The sequence below is a fragment of the Carettochelys insculpta genome, chromosome 10 (genome assembly GCF_033958435.1).
Source record: "Carettochelys insculpta isolate YL-2023 chromosome 10, ASM3395843v1, whole genome shotgun sequence".
Taxonomy (NCBI): domain Eukaryota; kingdom Metazoa; phylum Chordata; order Testudines; family Carettochelyidae; genus Carettochelys; species Carettochelys insculpta.
Genome location: NC_134146.1, coordinates 40,823,572 through 40,845,425, shown reverse-complemented (window position 1 = coordinate 40,845,425; position 21,854 = coordinate 40,823,572). Strand labels below are relative to the sequence as shown.

Genomic DNA, 21,854 nt, shown 5'->3' with positions numbered 1-21,854 from the left:
TTGCCTAGTGTGTGCATCATGCCAATACTGTATGAATTTCTTTCAGTATCAAGGATGTATTTGGGATATTATTGAATATTGTGAGTTATTTTATAGTAGCCACAAGCTACCTGAAAAACATTTTAAGACACTTGAAAAAAACCATAAAAATCAGGTCCCTGCTTCAAAATCTTGCAAGTTAATATATGTTTGACAGAAAAATGACAGTTCTTAGTCACTCACAGGCCCAGGTGATGGGCACGGGATAATAATCAGAACATATAGGGAACAGGAGAAATAAGCTAGCTTAGTCTAGGCATACAAAAGTCTTGATGGTTCAACAATTTTTAAAGCACAAATAAAGCCAGTTAGGTAATGCTGAAAACATGTTTTTTCAGGTGAGATTTTCATGAAAGGGTGGCAGGTGGGTTTTTGAAAGGAGTTTCAAGGATAAGCGACTGCATAGCTGATGAGAGATGCTGATGAAAAGGAGACACAGTTTATGCACATACACCTGTCAGCATGGATGCATTTGTCTGATTATGTATCAAATCAACGCTTATTTACAGAAATTAATTTTGTCATCTTGCCGCAGGAATCAATGGAGCCTTTATTCCCCAGTGTGGAGGGTTGGTTAATTAGCATCACTGTAAGGTGTCAGCTAACATTTCCATTGCAATCTGCTCCAGGTTTCTGCATTTTTTTAAGAGAAGTAGCTTCTCTCTGTGGCATCCACGTGTACCTGCATGTGTGATATGGAAAAATGGTTTGCTGAGCCAAGGATGAGCCAGGATTGCTCAGCCCCTCAGTGGGAGGATACAGCCTGACTCAGACAGAGCCCAATTTTAGTTTCAGTTTTGAGCATCAAGTCTGGGTGTTGAGAGAGAAACAGTAGCTCAGGTAGCCTCTGATTTATTCCTATGCCTCACAAAAAAAATAGAGTCTTTCAGCTGCTGTTGGAGAGGGAGCAGGAGGTTGGGTACAGTGGGAGAGGGAGCAGAAGTTTCGGGGGGAGCAGTTCCAGTCCTGCAGAGTACCTCATCCAGAAGACCAGAGATCTGATGCAGCATCACCAGCTACTTAGAGCCAGTGAAGACCTTAACTGGCCAGGAGAGGATCCTGCCTTTCTTTGGGGCAAAGACAAAGTAAGGGGACCACTTTCTGTTCAACCTAACCAGTATTCACAGCACTTGTCTCCACACTCATCATCCGCATATGCTCCACAGTGCAAGAGAGCAGGCTATTGAGATAAGTTGTGAATATTAGAGGTTGGGGCATTTGTTGGCATGGCTAAATTTAAAAAAAAAAAAAAAAAAAAAAGATACAGCATTGGGCCCTGAAAATTCCATGCTGTAATTCTCCAAGGGCTTATTAACTTTAACTCTTTCCCTCCCCATATTCTATATTCCTATTCCCAATATTTGCCCTCTGCTTTGTTGACAGACATGCATCTGTGGTTTTTGTTTAAATGTATAAATATTTTATTTTAACTTCAACGAAAGATTTTAGTTCACGTCTGGACCAAGATTAGGGATGGTTTTTATTTTTGTCTGATCCTCTTTTCCATAAATCTTTGCCATCTTTTCTCTAAGGTTAAAAAAAAATCAAAATGTAGCAAGGAGCTCTTTGTGCAGTTCAGTGAAATATCAGGAAATATGGCCAAGAATGCCTGGTAGCTGTGGTCTTTAACTGAAGAAATAAAATGTTGAATTCTGTGCTATTAGGGTAGATTTTTTAGGGTTAAACAAATGCCAACTGTGAGGTCAAGAAGAAATTCTCCCTCAGGTCAGACTGGCAATAATTATGAGGGTTATTTTTTTCTCCTTCCTCTTGCCAGGATTATCTGGATATATATCTTACAATCATTTCCCTGCCATTGTGGAAGGCCTCAGGCACTGAGGCACCTCATTCCCTCCTTTGGCAAAAAACAGTTTAGTCTCCTTAGGGATGTAATACTTTGGCCTCACTTCTATTGTTGAGTTCAGCATGTAGGTGCTTGGTCATGCCTACATAAGGTTACCAGGTGTCCAAAAAGGGACCCTGGAAGTTCTGGTCACCACCGCTTACTACTACCACTAAACCCTTGTACTCCGCTTGGAGCACAGGTCATCTACAAGTCTCCTCCACATCACTCTGTCTTGTGACAAAACTTCTAGTGGCTCCGGGAGCACCACAGTTGTTGTCCTTCTGTGTCAGTAGACCTTCTCCACGTTGTCCAAGGTCTTCCTTTTCTGTGTTTTCTTTGCGGGTTCCATGTGAGAGCTTGACAGACTATACTGAATGATGGTTTTCTGATAGTGCGGTCTAGCCACCCCCACTTTTTTCTCTTGATTTCAATGTCAATTGGTTTTTGTCCTGCTCTGTTCTAAAGCTCCTAATTTGTAATGAAGTCTTGCAAAGGAGGTACCTCAGGCATCTATTTATGAATGTCTGTAGCTTATGATTTGAAGACTTTTTAGTACGCCGGGTCTTGCATCCATGGACCATGAGATAGTCACCACTGCTTAAGGAACCATTAAAAGTCTGGTTGGTATACAGTGGGGGTTTGGGGCTAAGGAAGTCTTCCTCCTACACTGGCTGTAGGTGGGTCACAGAAGCAGCTGCCATATTCTGCAGCCCTTAGTTTCAGGGATGGCAAGGGAGGCTCTGAATGCTGCCTTTATGCCCACAGGCACCACCCCTTCAGCTCCCATTGTCTAGGGACTGTGACCAACAGAAGCTATGGGGACAATCCTGCGGGTGCAAGGGCTGGGCACAGAACCTCCCTGCCCACCCATATGCCTAAAAAGATAAAACATCAGGTTCAGTGCAGTAGGTTTTAAGAGCTTAGAGTCCCGACTCTGCCCCTTTTCCCATTCTGTGGGGCTCCTTGTCCTACATCTGACTCAAGCCTCTCACTGCTCTCTTTACACCACAGGCCAGCAGCCCTGGGTTCCTTCTATTTTATTCTGTGTTATCCTTCTATTCTTCTGCCAGTCCTCCTCTCAGAATGGAATCACTCTGGACTCCTTCTAACAAATCCAAATCTTTTAAATGCCATTTCTCAATACTGGCTCCTGAGCTGAGGAGGTGGACTCAAAACACATCAGCTGGGGAAGTAAGACTTAACAGGCACACACACAGCAAAAGAGATCAGAAAGGCACATGAAAAAAATATTTTCAAATGGCAGAATCTTACAGGAGAAAGGACAAAATAAGGTTGCAAATGACTCCCCTGATGCTGAGAAAATATGGAGACCTTGTCACTTTTATGGGCAGCTGCAATGGGGCTCATTGACCTCCTAAACCTCTCATTTGTTTTGATGCCTACAAACTTAACAGTTAGGCAGCAGGTGTGCAGACACCATCACCTGTTATGCTGCCCGCTACTGTTTCACTGTTTCCTTGAGCTCCCCTTGTCTGTATCCACCTGTTGTCTCTTATCTTATTCTAAGGTGTTAAGTTTTCAGAAACAAAGCTTTTTAATATGTGTTGTACAATGCCTATGATAATGGGGACTTGGTCCATGTCTCAGACTCCATTCTGCTATACCAGTTCAATTTATTATGAATAATAAAATGATTCAGAAATAAGATAATCAGTAAGTAAGAACTGCACAGCAGAAACTGTGATTAAAAGTCAACTAAAAGAAACAAAATGGCTAGCTGAAAGAAAGAAGGAAGCAAAATGGCTGAGTCTACACTAGCAGGTTCTTTCAGAAAATCCAACCCTTTTTTGAAAGGAAGCCCTCTTCTACTCCCAGATCAGGAAGAGTTCCTTCTTTCAAAGAAAAATGGGTGTAGATGCTCTGCAGGCCCTTTTTTCAAAGGAACAGTACTCAGAGCATCAGATTTTTCTTGCCCTAACGTGTTTTTTCAAAAGCATGGAGGTTGTGTGGACACTCTCTATCCAAAGAGCAGATTGATTTTTTTGATCAGCCTTTTTGGCTGTAGCTACTGTGCCTCACCCTTCCTGAAAATATTAGGAAGAAGGGTGCTTTCAAAAGAAAAGTTTCCTTTCAGATGAACCCCGGCTACACGGCTGTTTTGGCTTTCGCAATCAACTCTTCTGGAATCGTGATCCAGTGTGAGTATGCAAATGAGGCATGAGATATTTAAATCCACACCTCATTTGCATTTCCAATCAGTCACATTTGCATGCCCTTTCTGAAAGGGTGGGGCAGTGTAGCCAAAGCCTTTGTGTGTGGATGTGCTCTTTCGAGAGAAGTTCGTTGGAAGAGATCTTCCAGAAGAACTTCTTTCAAAAGATCTGTGTAAGTGTGGATGTAGCCAATATGCCTACAGATCATGCTTAAGAGAATCAAAATATTCATATAATAATCAATTTAAAATATAAGGAAATTGTCAATGATAGGCACAGGACAATGGATGGACAATGTCTATTAGCTGTCAAAATTGTCTTTCTTTAAAATAATATCAATGAAAGAGGGAGGAAAAATATCAAGTACAGGCAGGTTTACAATTAGGAAGCAGAGAACTGATTCGTATAAAATTCTTACAGAAAATGAGTTTTCATCCACAACACAAATCAATTTTGAAAATAATCTTTTGTGAGGCAGGAAAAATGTTGATGACCTATTATTTTTTAAACTCTGACCAGTTTTCTGGTTGCAAATAGAGTTAGAAAGACCTAAAATTTCCTGGAGGAAGATGTTCTTGTGTATCTCCAGCATTGGGTAATCCTAGTAGAAAATGTGTCTATGAGATTTTCAGTTCAATGTTGCCAGATAGTATAGACAATCATTCAAATGGTGGTGCTTTTCTAAGCTAGATTGAACAGATTGTTATGGTTTGCTCATCGCAATAAATTCATTATAAGGACATAAGTATGCATGGAAGTTACCAAAATTCTGAGGAACATGAACGCCACCCATTTATTTGAGCTATACAATCACTTATTAATATATTTAATTGCACTGGAATAGGTACAACTGATACTAGAATCTTTTTGTACTAAGCATACACAGACACGGTCAAAAACACTTTAAAAGCTTACAAGCTATGTAGACAAGAGGGGAAGGATTATTATCCCTGTTTTACAGATGGGAAAATGGGACACAAGGAAGTTAAGTGTCTTAGTCAAATTTGCCCAGGAAGCAGTGGCAAAGTATAACCTAGATATCTCAATGTCCTGTCTAGTGTCTTCACCACAAAAAGCATCCTTCCTTTTCAGCTTACATTCTAGAAAAAATATAGTATAGGTTCAAAGACCCAAAGATTAAGGATAAACACCAGCCTGCCAATAGTGTCTGAGAAGTGATACTAGAACTTCAGGGAATTTTGTCAAGTATTTTGATTGAGTTTGAGAATATGAGCCCAAATGAATATAGAGAAAGAAATAATTTTTCATGAAGAATATCTGCTTTATTGTGCACACACATTCTTCCTTCAAAAGACTGTAAATTACAATATTTATGGAATCTTAATGATCAAAACACAGTTGGAGCCTGAAGGTCAAGTCTGCAAACAGCATCCTAAATTTCTCTTTACAGATGAAGTATGGTATTTATTGTGGCACTGCTTGTGTTGCTATAGTTAAAGGTCTGCCAGCGTTGCCATTATAAACCACTATTTCTGAGGTTTATAACTTGCCCATCAATCTTCACACTGGGATGAAACAGTGCACAAGGTCTCAGCTGTGGGATTGATTTTTGTTGTTGTTGTTGTTTCCTTTACCAAATTATGAAAAAAAAATCCATCTGGTAACTTTTAAAGTTATGAGGGCAATAAAATAAAGGTCACTTGTTTCAAATACTTTTTTAGAGTTCCTGTTGTATGCCCCAACTACAGCTTCAGTTTTAAGACAATTTTTGCAGGCCATATATACATAATTACATCTGCACTTAATTCTTTAAGTAAGGAGTTTTCCCCACAGACAGAGTTAAAAATACTAGAAATTAAGTTGCATTGGTGTGTTAATATTTTTCCTCCCAAAAGGGAGTTATGGTGCACCTTGCTGTTCTTAAAACACACAAGGAAATCAGTTTTCTGGTTGTAGTGCCCAAGTTTCAGGTATACTAAGGGCACACTATAGCTGGAGAATCAACTGAAAACTTACGTTTGCATGTTCATGCTAGCTTTAATAATGCTCATGCACCACAAATAGTGTAGCCATGGTGATGCAGGCTGGCTGCCCACCTGTATACTACGTAATCAGATGGGATTGTATATGGATGGCCATCCTGCACCACTAAGTTACACTGCTATTTTTAGCTTTCTATCTCAATCAAATTTTGCTTGTGCATGTCTATCAGGAAATTATACTTCCTGCTGCACTATATGAAGCCATGTCTTTTATGCTGCCACTGGCAATGTACAAGGACATTTGCTTAGCTCACGTGTACATTACTCAGAAGTCAATCTTCTGGGGTTCAATTTCATGCACATGGAGGAGATGTGCGAAATTGACCTTTCAGGGGTCAGCAGTCAATCCCTGTACTCCTTGCTATCATGAGGAGTAAGGGAGGTCAATGGGAGAAACTCTTCCATTGACCTTCCTTAGTGAAGACAGCCAGTTAAGTTGATTGCAGATAAGTAGATTTAGCTACAGACTTACCATAGCTAGAGTTGTGCATCAGCAATTGACATACCTGTCTAGTGTAGACCAAGCCTAAGTGTGAGTGAGAATTGGGCCTGTTGTGTAAGGGAGATCCCTTCAAAATGATTTCTCCTCTGATAAGAGTCTTAGTCAAATGTCACTGTGGGATTCCATGCCATTGTCTCTTGCTGGACCCGGATCACATTTGCTTAGGTTCTAAGGGGTTTTCTTCACCATACACTAACTTTCAAATCCCCAAATGAGTAAACTGGTCCTCATTTATACAACTATGTGCTCACCAATGTGACCAAAGGGTCACACAAGTAGATCCCAACTACATATTATCCATTCTCATAGTAAAGTAAAAGAGCTGTACACAGAAAGGAAGGAGGGTTAAAGTCACTCTATTAAAGGGTATGTATGAACAGTGTTACGAAAGGTGTGAATCATCTACTTCTGTTGTAAACTACTGTATATTTTAGACAACACTTCAGAGCAAAGCAAACACTTTGATAAAGCAGGAAAGAAGGAAGACACATCAAAAGCATTGCACAAAATAAAGCATGATCATGGTCCACTTTTTAGGAGTTTAAGCTACTGAAAACAAACAGGGAGAAGTTAGAGTTTTCATTTTAGTAAGGCTTTTGACATAGGCCAAGATGAAGTTCTCATACACAAAATTGGGAAAGCTACTTTATATTAAATTACTAAAAGGTGGATGCAAAACTGGTTGACTGGGTCGAGTACTATTTAATATTTCCACCAATGATCTGGACAATGGAGTAGAGATTATACTTATAAATCCTGCAGATGACATGAAACTGGGAGGGGTTGTGAGCACTAGAGGATGGGATCAGAATTCAAAACAACCTTGACAAATTGGAGATCTGGTCTGAAATCAACAAAATGAAATTCAACAGAGACAAGTAAAAAGCATTACACTTAAGTAGGAAAGAAAATTAAATGCCTACAAAGAGAATAACTGGCAAAGCAGTAGTACTGCCAAAAAAATAGGATGTGTTGTTTATGATGGATAACAAATTAAATATAAAATCAACAATATGAAGAAGTTGAAAAATAACTAATATTCTGAGTTGTATTATCAGAAATGTCATGTGCAAGACATGGGAAGTTATGCTTCACACCCATAGCAAGTACAGGAACCTCAGCCAGAGTACTATTGTCAGTTCTGCATGCCATACTTCCAGAAAGATGTATCCAAATTGTTAGAGAGGAAAGCAGCAAGAATCCTAAAAGGTTCAGACAACTTGACCTGTGATAAAAGATTAAAAACTGGGCATGTTTAACATTTCGTTTCTAAGATTGATGATTGTCTTATATATGACATTTCTGCTAATACAATGCAGAATGATATTAGCTTTTTTTTTTCCTTTTCATTTGCAACTTCATCACATTGCAGTTTATAAAAACACTGGTATGGCTGCTTTGTGATGTCACAGCAACTCAGGCCCGTCAGCAAGTACTGCTGACCATCTTCTTTCATGCCATACACTCAAATACTCTGAGAATGACATTGATGGGTCCCCCTGCAAATTTTATTCTTCTGTTAATATCCCGATATTATTTATTTGCATTCTAGTCTCCCCACTAACCCATTTTTCTTATATGGCTGCACCTGTTTCATACTATCCTCAGTGCTTGGAACAATCTTCTTCAGTACAAGCTTTCAGATCTCCTGAAAATCCTTCCAGTAGGACCCAAACCCATGTTCATCTTGGAGCAATTAAAGAGTGGAAGGCAGAAAAAGAAAACCATTTCCCAACTATTTCATTTTGAAAAAAAATCTATAAAATAACATGACCACAACTGAGAGGACTTAAATCCTCAACAGCTGCTGCTCAGAACCATTTTAAAACTGTACAGTGGAAACAAGAGTGTGCCTTTAACCAAACGTTTTAAACTGACGACAAGTACACATTTCTCCAACTGACAAGTCAGCTGTGGAAGCTGAAGTACAAAGGGCTTGTTCTTCCTTCTCCAAAAGCTGAAAGATGGATTGCTTGAGACATTTAAGACTAGTCTGGACAAAGCACTTGAATGTTCCGAGGGATAGGAGGTAAATACCACAAAAGTTCTAGCTTCCATGAGAGAGATGACATGGAATGTGGCTGACTACAGCCCCATCACTCAGACCAGAGGTCTGTCATGTTGAAAGTACCTAGAGAGAGAAGGATAAATTAACAAACAAGTGCCCATTTTATACAACACTATGGCTGTTTCTACACTAGCTTCCAACTTCAAAGGGAGCATGGTAAGTAGGGTGTCAGGAGATTACTAATGAAGTGTTGTGGTGCATATGAAGCACTTCATTAAGCTAATTATCCCTGCGTCAACTTTGAAGCAGGAAATGTTGAAGTGCTGGCTTGAGGAGTAAAGGAACTTAGAAGTAGCTCAGGCACTTCAAAGTACCCACGGGTCAGCCATGGCTACACGTGAGCCGGCACTTTGAAGTTTGCCACTTTGATGTTGCCACAGGGGGGAAGTAGCTTATTAAAGTGCTGCATATGCACTGCAGCACTTCATTAGGAATCTCCCAACACCCTACTTACCATGCTCCCTTCAAAGCTGGGAGCTCGTGTAGACACAGCCTATGTTGGCTTTTCTGTAACTCTGTGACGTTTAAGGTGGGGAGGCAGGGGGAGCTTTTAATAAAACATTGAGGAGCATGTCAAACACCATTAGATTTCAACTTTTTTTTTTCTTTTGAAAGCTCACTGTGCTATCTAACATAAGTATCTGTCATGCTGCTTGAGTTGCTATAGCATGGAACATCTTGTTAGCAGTGATGTCATGACAGAAATGTTATAAAGATGCACTCTAATCACCTCCTGCACTGATATAAATTTAAAGTTTTTGCTGAAAGGGTTTTCTTTTTTAATTTAGCTTTTATCTTGGATTCTCACTGAGACTTTTAAGAGAGGCATGACAGTTTTGAAAGCTAAGCAATAGGAGATTATTATTTCAGTTGGAATAAACGAATTGAGACCATAGTGAACATCCTACCTGTAAAACCCTGGAGGAGCTTGTTGAACTATGAAGTTTTTCTCTAGGCCTTGCAGAACATCGTTAAGCATTCTGACTCGGATAGGAGCTCTCTCCTTGGGGTCATTAGCTGGACGCATCTCATCTGACTGGAACAATTCTGCACTGTCCCTTAGTCTTGAAGCCATTGCTAGCAACTGATGAGTGTCTAGTTGGTCACCTAAAAATGATGATAGAACGGTACATGTCTGTAAATTATTCAAAAGGCAATAACTTATTCCTGTTGTCAAGCAAATAAACTATATACATATTTTTAAAATGGCAAAACTATTGTCTTAGGCTGGAACAAAAGTATCCTTGATGGAGTTAACCCAGGGTTGAGCAATTAGGGGGAGGTATGCTGGTTATGGTTTGCCGGGGTTAGCTCCTGGTGTGCTGCTGTACACTATCTACCCTCATGTTCACAGGTACGGCAACTCACAGCTCCCGTTCACTGCCGTTCACTACTCCTTGGCCTTGCGAGCTGAAGGACATGGCATGGTCCAGGCTACTCCTTCCCACATCTCCCACTGGCCAAGAGCCGCGAACCGGCGCCAACACAAGTTGTGAGTGGTCATACCTGTGGACATACCGGTAAATAAAGGGTCTGCTGGTCTGGCAGGGGCTAACCCTCGTGAAACACATCTGGCCTTTGGGCCACTTATTGCCCACCCCTGAGTTAAACCATAGATCAATAGAGACTATAATCTCTCTCATCTATAGAATAAGTTTTGCAGTAGTACCAGCTCGTGCCGTGATCTCTTACAATCTTGCAAGGTAAGTAGAGTCAGCCTTGGATAGTATTGGAATAGGAACCATCCAATGAAAACTTAGGTCTGCACAAAATAATGGTTTAACATCAGTATTTGGACTCTTCTTTCTGAGACAGTACTAATTCAGCGTTGTCAAATACTTCTTCTCATGACACCGATTCTCTCTCGCTAATGTGTGTGCGTTTTAGTCTACCTTACCTGAAAACCCTATCCCAACAGTATGTAAGTACCAGTTGCTGCCCTTTCACATTGTCCTTTTCCATAAAAAAGCAGCGTCTAAAAAGCATATATATCAGAGCAAGAATTTACTTGAATTCTGTGCTCTTAAAATACTAAGGATAATGATATTTTATAGCCCATTGGGCTATCTTGCCTTTATTATATTTATTGCCATGCCTTCATTACATTCTGCCTTTATTATATTTCACGGTAATGCAAGGAACCTATAAGCCTGTATCCTGTAAGACATTAGCATCAGCTGTTAGCATAATGCTTGAAGCCTATAAACTCTGGCATGGATAAAAGGCCCAAAGTTAACATCTAGTTCAGGGGAACAAGTGTGCGTGGGAATTTTGTCCATAACATTAGCCAACCAAAGGCACGTGAGCTAAAATGAGCTTTTAGAAAGTTTTGGAAAGGACATTGTGATGGAGAAGACTGGGCTCCGAAACCTGTTGCTGCAGACCTGTGTCCTTGCCACCCTGTCACAGGAATCATAGCGCAGTCCTCCAAGGTAGGTTAGAAAGTCAGCCACAGGAAGCTGCTAATCAGGAAGGTCCTATGAAAAGGGCTGCAGCTTCAGAACCAGCTCAGGGTGGTAGGAGTTCTCCAGGGGGGTGAGGACCTATGAGACTGACTGCTGCAATCGAAGGAGGACCTTGGAGAAATCACTGTAGAAAGATGGTGAGAAACTTTAAATCCTTGGCCCATGGTCTGCATCTGGACCACTGCTTGTCTAGATCTGGCCCGCAAGGCTCAGGGTTCCCCTCTATTACATCCAGCCCGTGGCAGGGTTGAGGGTTTAGAGACTCAGGCCTTGTGGGCCACATAAAACATCTGGGGTCTGCTGCCACTTTCTGCTGTTCCCCCAGCCAGGGGAATGGGAAGGGAAGCAGCAGCAACAGCACTGCCTGGAGGCTTCATACCATTAGCAACAGTTTTGGCAGCTGTGGAGGGCAGCGCCTGGGAGTAGTGGGGAGGGGGCACAGAGCCATGTGGGTCTGTGGGTGGGCAGGTAAGCTGCATCCCTGTTGTCCAGACTCTGTGCCCCTCAACTGCTTGTGTGCCCCCACCCATCCAGACCCACTGTCCCCTTTCTGTGTCTTCCCTCCCACTCCTACCCTGTCCGCTTCATCCCAGACCCTGCAGCCCAAACCCTAACCCTCCCGCCCCCACCCAGACTCCACACACCTCTCCCACATGGACTCCCCAACCACACCCTGCTCCTTGTCCCTGGCTCCCAGACCCCCTCACCTCCACCTTGACCCTGCCCTTCCAGCTCCCCACACCCAGTCTGCACCTGCACCTTCCCTCCCACCCAGATCACCCACCCCCGGCTTCCTCCTGTATCCTCCCACCCAGACCCCATAGCTCTGGTCCCCATACAGTCAGGGACCACATCTGGGTTTTATTATTGTTGTTATTATTATTATTATTTTGCTTCTCACTCATGTGGCCTGACTGATTTGTCTATTGGTGGGGGGACGCCGATCTACAAAAGCTTCTCCATTCCTGCTTTAATGCTATGGATAAGTTCAATGGACTGAAAGTAGACCCCTAACCTCAGGGCAAGGCCTTTACCTCCAGGAGGGGAAGCCCTTGGGCATCATTACCCCATGTGGGGAACGAACTACATTGGGACCTTGGTCAGGGCACCGTGATAGATGTCTGTTAAAGGGATACCTCAGAAGGGGACTGTTGCTGTCTTCCAGCATGATTCAGCCAGAAAGCTGAGTGCTCAGAGAGACTTTGGGGAAGTGTATCAGCACTGATCCATGCAGTTGCCTAAACAGGGGCACTCATGAGAGCTGAGAGCCACCATGATTCAGGTCCAGTTAGGAAAACCAACTTCAAGAGTGTCATGGCAATGAACTGATGTATACTAGAGTTGAGATCACTAATTTACTAGCCTGTAGACAGACATCCTAAAATGAGTACGGTGAGGAAAAATGAACAAGGAAGAGGAGAGAAACCCCTCCTGAATATGCACTAGATATTATGGTGTCAGCACAACATAATATGAAAGCTGTGACCTAGTATGCATGTGGGAAAGGAGAAAGAGAGAGGCAGCCCTTGGGAGGTGGCAGAAGGGTGGCCACTGGTGAGGATAATGAGGAATATAATGACTAAGATTTGGAGTTGTTCTGCTGGAGATTATGTTAGTATGGCTCTCCTCAGATGTACATTCTTTATGATATCAGTATACGGAGTTTGAGTGTTTGTTGAGTGTTTTAGTGGGAGGGATAGCTCAGTGGTTTGAGCATTAGCCAACTAAACCCAGGGTTGCGAGCTCAATACTTGAAAAGGCCATTTAGGGATTAGGGCTAATAGATGACTTCACTTAACCTATTAAACTGAATATGGATGCTTTCCTATTAAGTGAGTGTTACATCTCTGTACATCAGGTTTCCCAAACATACATTAATTTTAAGGCTGGGCCTGATCTTGGGACAGGAACCTGCCAACATTGTGTGACACCTAGGAATTCTTATGTAATCAAATACTTAATACAATATTATTAGTAAATCTATAGATCAGGCTACAGCTTCTTAAAGGTCAATGACATTTGTAGAAGGGGTGTAAATTGATTCCTACTAAGCAGAACTGTCCCTGTTAAACTGCAAGTAAGTGAGCCTCTGTTAACACTTTCATGGATATTTAAATGCTGTACTTCAGATGGCTTAGTGTTTTCAAAATGAGAGAAGAGAGAGTTAACCTGGTCTGATGTTTGCAACTGACAGTGAAACTGGCCAGATGAAAGCTGAGACAAGTGCACAGCAGAGATCCAGTGGCGACTGCTTCTGATTTACAGACCAGAAAGAAATGAGGCTTGAACTGGAACATGTTCTGGAGTGTGCAGTATACTCCCAAGTACAGGTGAAGGGCATGTTATCCTCTGAGTGTATGCACAGAGCCCAGTAACATTCACAAAATCAATACATAAAAATGGAGACGAGAATGGACACGTACTCTGAGGTCAAAACCAAGATCAACATCACATCCAACACAAATGTTTCTTGAACTCAATGATGCTCTGTTAGGAGGGGTATCTACCTGACATATTAATAATGGGAAATGAAATCAGAGATTAAAATAACACTCAAAATTTTTGTATGATAATTTGATCCAAACAGAGTTGTCAGGCCTTTAGAAGTTTACCCATCAGTAGCTGAAAGCACATTATTTAACTATTTTTGGATCAAAGATTTCAGCTCATGAGCATGTATCATTAACACCCATAGAGAAGACCAGACACCTCAAACATTACAAATTAAAGCTACCAAAGTGCCTCATTTAACAAATATAAGCAAATACGAGAACTGATTCACTAATAGCACTAAGAACAATTACAGCAGTGGTGGGCAACCTGCATCCCACTGGGATTCCACTTGCAGCCTGCAGATCCTCTGTCTGCCCACATTCCTCACGTGCCTCTCACTCACTATGGACATTGGAGCTCCCCACTTCTTTCCCCACCCCCTCCCTCTCAAAGTTTGAATGCTGCAATAGCTCTTTGGGGCTGCTCAAGCTCTGGAGGGAGGAGGAAGAGCAGAGATGGAGCACAAATCAGCCATTCACAATGTTCCAAAAGTGCTGGAAGTGGGGAGAAGAAAAACGTGTGGAGGCTTCAGTGTTCCCAGTGAGCAAGAGGCACATGGGGCAGAAAGGGTGTCTGAGGGCCACAGCTGGAATCCCAGTCATCCTACAGCCACAGGTTGCCCACCTGTGACCCACTGAGATGAAGGAGGGCCACTCACGTGGCCCACTCACTCATCTTGGTTGCTCATTGCTGAATTAGTCACATGGATGGGTGGACTTGAGTGGGAATGGTGTATAAACCATGACAGAAATAACATTGTGAGGTGGAAGAATCCACCATCTTTGCCCTGAACAGAGTACTTGCTGTTATTGTACAAAGGGGTTGGAGAGAAACAGATATCAAAGACACTCTTACAGCTGCTGCTTTCAACTCTGGAGTGACTCAAAATGCACCATCACGGTGGGTGAGACAGTAAGTGGTGTAGCAGAGATTGCCACATTTGCTGAAGTATCAAGATGAATTTCAGCAGAGGCAGAAGGCACTTGAAGGGAAAAAGAGGGTTGGTTAGGGTCAGATTTGTTTTGGGCTTAGAGGAAGGGTGTGATTGGGCTGCTTCCAGAAGTTTTTTTTAAACTGTTTGCTATTCCCTAATGCAGATGGATGTCCTGTAGTATTAGATTGACATAATTATGGATTAGAACTGGGAACTTCAGTGACTGATTACATTAGGATGACAACTCAGTAAACTATTATTTGAAGGTATAAAATTTGTTTATAAAGAGGATATTTTGGGGGGAAATCTTATGTGAAAAATTAATGCTCTCATCTATCCACATTTTTCTTTTATTTGTGTTGGGTACCAACAAAACAGATTTTAGCTTGGATGCTAGACTCTGGCTACAACAACGAGAGAAGGACTTGTTGATGTTTTGAAGATACAGATTAACTCAACTTCCCCTCCGAGACTTTGGCTCTGATTCTAACAGTTTGCCATACAGATACACTTCATATGTCTCAAAGTATGCTAGACTGTATTAACCATCCTAAAGAACCAAACAACAGTGCAGCCTTTGCATAAAATTGTGTAGTTTAATGGAAGAGAAGCAATAATCTAATCACAAAATCCACAAAGTAACAGAAGTTTAATCTTTATGCTGCTATTGTGCTTCATAAAATCTTTCACTTTACTCCGAACTCTTCTCTTTCTGCTAATAAGCAATCAGCAGCCAACTAGAACTTATTGGTGTGATAATGAAAAGGAAATAAATTTATGCTTTGACCTAGATTTACATGGCACTGTCTCCTGCTGTTCTGAATGCAGAAGAGGTGAGACAATTTGGCACATTTGCTTTTTACTGGTTTCTTGCAATAGTTCAACAGAATCACTGTTAATCCTCTATTTTCACAAATCCAGTAAAAGATCTTATTTTTCTTACCTCTGAACATCAAGTCTGGGCTTTTTTGAATATCAACAACCAAATCCCATTTTTGGTGTGGATAAGTGTAGGCTTGAATTAAGCCAACTATCTCACTGTGGCCTGGCTGTGAAGTGCAAGTATAAATGGTACGTGCAAAATCCACCTGATAGTTTTAAAATATCTACCTAGGACCAACAAAACAAATGGCAAGGCAGATTTATGGTTAGCATTTGTTCATCTTAATTTTGAAGTATTTCTGAGCAGAGGGTGCATATGAGAAGGCCTAGATTGTTATTTAGAGCCACCCTAAAGGGAATTCTGGTTTAAAAAAAATCCTTCTGAGCTCCAAGCAGTGTAATGGAGATGCTATATTCTGTCCACCTCTCTATCCTTCTTCCAGCACTGGTAGCCATTGCCCTTCCATCTTCATGCATCCTTTTGGAGCACCACAAGTGAAAGAGGGAGAATAAAAATCTTCTATCCATATCAGCAGAAGTACAAGGATCATACATGGATAATGGAAATTTCAAAACTATCCAAGCCTCATACCTAGCTAAGAACATACATATCTATTCTCTGTATTAAAAAAGGACTGTATGCATGATCCTTACACTCTTGCCAGTAAGGAAAGGTTAAAATTTACTGCATTAGAAATATATCTTTTGCTTGTTCAGTAGTGTTTGTACACCTAGCAATGTGAAATATTTAGAACTGTCATTCTTAATATACTACAAATGATTGTGCATACCAACAAATGCACTCCAGCAATGAGCGTGAGCTTGGGGGAATAGTTTGCCATTCTATATCTGGACAGGGAGCCATGTAGACCACCCTTTTGAACAGAAAAAACAAGTAATTGCTTACACTGGCGCTTCTGTTTTACAATACTGCAAGATATATTTTGCCCTCAAACCCACTACATTTCATATAAAATGAGGAGGTCTATGGACTGTGTGCATCATGCACTAAAACTGCTCTCATTTTGTAAAACAAACATTCTTAACAGTCTCTCATAAAACCTTAAGTATTTATAGATACTGAACTCATAGGGAATTAAGGATACTGTTAAAAATGCATGAGAAGTCATGATAGCCTAAGATGGTGACTTCACTGATGGGGCGAAGTGTGATTTATGTTATGCATAAACACAGAGGCTGACACTGCAAGGGCAGGTGATTCAGATGATATGGATGTGTTAACTAATATCTTAAACTTCTTGTGACACCACTGTAGAGGAAAAGAAAAAAAATACAAGTGTTATTTCATTCCTTAAGGGAAAACAAGGGCACTTTACTATTCTATACTTCCTGTTCATTCTGCTGCATACTCCAGTATGAATCATGATGAATCATCTAGATAGTTATTTAAAGCTGTTAAATAAATAAATAAAAACACAGGTACCAAAAAGGGACTCAAGAGCCTACATTCTGTTGAACACTGAATTACACAGCTAACTTTCATCACATGTGCTGTATGGAGACTTTTTTTTTCCAAAGACTGGTTCCAATGGATTGATATTTATTCTAGATAGCTGGACTGAGAGCAACAGCATTTCTCTTGTAGCCAATTGCTCTCATAGATTGGCATAAGTGGAGGTTTAAGTATTTAAAAACTACTTTTCTGCCCTATGGCAGTAATATATTTGCTCAGAACCACTTAGAAGAGCATGACTGGTCACTACCAAATCAAGCAGTTAGAAAAGATCTCTGAACATGGACAGTTGATTTGTTCTATGAATAGCTAGAGTCTGTCGGACTAAGTAGGCTACATTACTATCTTCATGTTTAGAAGATTTTGCATATTTAGAAAATCTTCTACGAGCATCTTAATGACTCTTCTAAATGCTTTTAGCATCACCACAAACCTCAAAGAACTTGACATCACTATCTGCATTTCATAGGTAGACACCTGAGGCACAGAGGTGAAGTGGGTTACCCAACATCACCCATCAGGCTAGCAGCAGAGCTGGGAGTATTTCCAATCCTTCCACTAGACCATATGATTCTTCTGTGTCCCTCCTTCTTCCTGTACATTTTGTTACTATGGAGTGCAGATAATGGGCACGCGTTCAATGTTTGCTATGTGTGGTTACTAACAGGACTGGTGAAGGATCTCACTCCTGCTCTCTGTCCCGGAACCTTAGTAGTTTTATTACATGACCACTACAGTAACAAAATGTGAAAGAAAACCTGTTTGTTTCTCCTCCACCTTGCAACATGTAGTCCTCTCCACTTTGAGCTCACCTTTCTACTGTCATCACATTGAGCCATTGTCTCATATTACAGAGGCCATCAGCAAGTAAGTTGTTCCTTGTTAGTTGTTCCCCTGAGCTGTTGTGTACAATATCACAGGCACAGCTTACTGGAGGGCTGCATGCTACTTTCGCTATACAGACCAAGCTACACAGTGAGTTGGGCCCTTTACTCACATTATACATCTTCATTTCCTGCTGTCTACCCCTAGGCTTTTCCCGCCATTGCTCAGGTTCCTTCTGTCCTCCAGACAGGGCTCCACCCCCATACACTGGCCAGCTCTCTCCACCCATCACTGGTGTGTGAGTCAATAGCATTTGTTCATCTTTAATGGCAGATGTTGGAAATAATGGATGATGTCCACCAGCCCCTCACTCCCCCAACTAAATGTCAGAGACTCACCAGAACCAACAGAGCTGCCACTACCACTGGAACTGGAATAACTGCAGTGGTGGCTGGAGCCAGAGGAGCCATGCAGGTTGGGGGGGCAGGGTGGACTGCAGTGGGGCACAGGAGCTCTCCTCTGTCAGCCCTGTGTGCACAGAGCATGTTGGCATCTGGCCACCGCTGCCTGCAATGGTGCTGAGCAGCAGTCATGGTGTTGGAGGCTGCTGCCTGCTGGCAGGCTGGGGATGGCAGCCACACTCTGCCTTCACGCAGGCTGCTCGGAGCCATGGTCTGTAGGATTCACAGTGATGAGCACGCCAAGAGCCATGGGATGAGGAAGGAGTGAGGGCAGCAGGCAGCTCCTCTTCCAGTAATTGGGAGAGGAGAGGGAGGTGTGAGGGGAGAATAGGGCAGGAGGAAGGGAAGAGGGGCTTACTTCTTCCTGTTCTTTCGAAGACAGGGCTTACTTTTGAAAGAGCTGCATCTACACAGCTTTTCTTCTTTGAAAGAAGCTCTTTTGAAATAAGAATATGCAAATATGGTGCTAGATATGTAAATCTGCACCTCACTTGCATTTTCGATTTCCTCATTTGCATGCCTCTTTCAAAAGCACAGTGCTAGTGTAGACACAGCCCCTATTTTTCTCCTTAGCCTCTGACCCCCTTCGCTCCCTTACAACTACCGCAATTTGCATTTACCTCCCTGCTCTGTACACCTATCCTTTGCTGCATACCCAAATCCTTCTCTTGCACCTCAATCACCTCTCCCCTCTCAGTGAGCATTCCAGGTGTTATTTCCTCCTCAAAAATATTTTCAACACCTTCTGACTACGTTGCTGTACTCAGATTTCCTTTCCCCAAAATAAAAATGCCCCTTCCACTATGTCATTGCAACTATGTCTGCTTTTATTAATGCAGATATCTTTCCTGAGTTGAATTTCAACTCATAGGGCTTGATTCGTGCTCAGATTCAATGAATGTAACATACTCTCAATCATCCACATAATATAACACAGAGGTAGTTTTCTGGATAATAGTGTCTTGGGAACTACTCTGTGAAATGCCCCAAATTTGTATCAACAACTCTGTACCTCCATGATGCACATAACCTTTCAAGGTAACATGATTAATTATGTGGATTTTACAGCATTTTATGAAGTCCATCTTTAAAAAGAAAACTGGTTTTTACTTCAACTGTCATTCTGCTACAATGCCCTTACTAACTGCAGAATGTCAGCAGATTGTGTCTTTGGAAAGCATACAGAAAGATGGTGGTGCCTTGTGGCAAGGACAAATGCTTTTCAATATTTCAACCATGTCTTGTGTGGTAAATGCTTGACATATTTTGTACATCTATGAGCACCAAATGAGACAGCTTAGGTGATGAGGGGAAAGGAAGCTGGATGTGTCAAGACTTTCTGAACAATATGGAGAGACAGAAAGGGTGCCACCAAAAAGTGTCCTGAGGTAAGGAGGACCAGGATACACTGTGCTCTTACTGAGGGAAATGCCTAAAATGTATTTGTATCTATTGATGTTATTAGAAATTAAAGCTAAGGGGGCATCTCACGTATAGGCTAGAGACAACCATTCCTTGGTGAAAAATTTCAGCTGAGTTGTCCCAGAATAAAGTTACCAAGTTAACAAAATAACACAGGCAACACATTGCCTGTTATCTAACCAAAAAAATAGCCATGAATGTAGTGCAAGGTTATGCCCAGATAAACTGAGTCACTGTGAAAGCAAGGAGGGCTCACAAACTCCTGAAGCTGGTGTGCAGAAGAGAATTCTCATTCTTCACACCGTAAAGGGGCTGATGGTTATTGGACAGGCCTTCAGTTAGGTGAATTGAAAAAGTGGTCCCACTACATCACACAGAACAGTGCATGATTGTGGTCCAGACCTTGACCTTTGTAACAAAAGGTGCTTTGTCACAGTGGACCACCTCTAACACATGTCCCTTTTCAGAGCTACGCACTCCAGTTGTATCGTTTGTTATTGCTCCAGGGGTACGTTTACACTGTGCCCTTAACTCAACATAAGCACAAGTTGTATATCCTATTTCATGTCAATGTGGAAATAGGCTATTTTGAGGCATCCCTTACTCCTCCCACAATGATGGGTAGAGGGATGCCAAAATAGTGCACCCAGTGTTTCGAAAAATATTTCAAATTACCAGGCACATTTCCTAATCACTGCGTTACTATTTCTGGATACCTGAGTATCCCAAAGTAGCTCCAAAGTGTAAACATAAGCCTTGAAATCATCCTGTCACACATCTTGCATTCTCAACCCACTGTTGGGATTTATTCACTAGTTCCTGAAAAACCTGCTCTCCTCTCTCTATCTTAGCTGGAAACACGTTTCTCTCTCTGTGGATGATAGCTTCTCTGTATGTGTGGGTCACGGTGCTGCAAATATTAAGTGAAATCTTTACTTCCCCGAACAAGAATTGTCTTTTTTCCTTTCCCCAGTCTGTGCTCCAAATACACAGCCGAGATCATTATTTGTCAAACATAGCTTTCAAGACCTGATAAATCAACGCATACAAATTATTCAGCAGTACATTATCCTGCTTTCTAACAGAGGCAAGCTGAAGTTATCTGCTGCCAATGTGAACTACTGCAATAAATAAACAAGCAAGATGGCCACTTGTCAAATGGTGAAAGTGACAGAGCCTAAAGGACTGTGAAGTTCAGAGTCCCCTCTTCCTGCTTGTGCTAAATGTTGAGTTAAATAGAAACAAAAGCTTTCTGCTCAGTCATGGACATAAACTCACCATAATTATGAGATTTTAATGCTTGTTATTGATTAAACTGTTTTAAGATCATATGAAATGTAAACATTTTTATCATATAGTAAACTAAAATCGTCTTTCAATTAACATCATAGAAACACATTGTTGGAATAATAAAATCAATACTGAAACTGAGAATCTCAATATTGAAATGCAGTTGAAACTTTCTTATGTTAGCTGAGCTTAGTCTTGCGTTAACAAAATTACCTTTAAGGCTGTTCTGAACTTCTAATGCAATGTCCAGGGCATTAAAGGGCAGAACCGGTTCACTGGCAATTTGCAATGTCACCTCTCCTGTTAGCTGAAAGAAATCAAATGAGATTAAATAATGTCTAACACATTTAATACTCAGCATTTTGTCTGGGATACCATAAGACCTCATTAGATTGGTCTTCCATGGAAGCAAAATACAACACATGGCTTCTAAACGACAAACTGAAAACACATAGACATGAGCCTCTACTGACAAAAAATATTATTTATGATCATGTCTGTTCAGTGGTTTCCTATGGCACAGGATACTACTGGAGATTTCTACAAGTATGAAGAAAATTTAAAATGTTTCTCTTTTCTCCCTCTTTTTTTAAACAGCAGATAGGTAAACTGTTAAGATACTAAGAGCATATCCAAAACCCAAACAAGTCAAAGGGAGTTTTTTCAACAGACTTTCATAGGGTTTTCAGCAAGTTCTTAGCAATAAACTGCATGAATACAAATAAAACTGAGCCAAACATTCACAGTGTCTAGGGAAATATGTGAAGGCTTGACAGGAAGGTGCTCTGACCCCACATTGATTGAAAATACTCAATATCCTAACTCTATGATATGGAGGTCCCAGTCCCACTCCAGGTGAACAGTAGCCCCTGTCACAAATTTAATTACTACAAATGGCACTTTTGTTGGCAATCTC

General features: G+C 41.3%; 1 protein-coding gene across 1 annotated transcript in view; it reads right to left on the bottom strand.

The window, feature by feature from the left end:
* NAALADL2 (N-acetylated alpha-linked acidic dipeptidase like 2) overlaps positions 1–21,854 on the bottom strand; it is a 962,837-nt gene that overhangs the window by 23,910 nt on the left and 917,073 nt on the right. Inside the window, exons 17-18 of the mRNA XM_075004140.1 lie at positions 21,152–21,245; positions 9,541–9,739 (exon numbers count right to left, since the gene is read on the bottom strand). Coding sequence (XP_074860241.1) covers positions 9,541–9,739; positions 21,152–21,245 — 293 coding nt within the window. The remainder of the gene's footprint in view (positions 1–9,540; positions 9,740–21,151; positions 21,246–21,854) is intronic.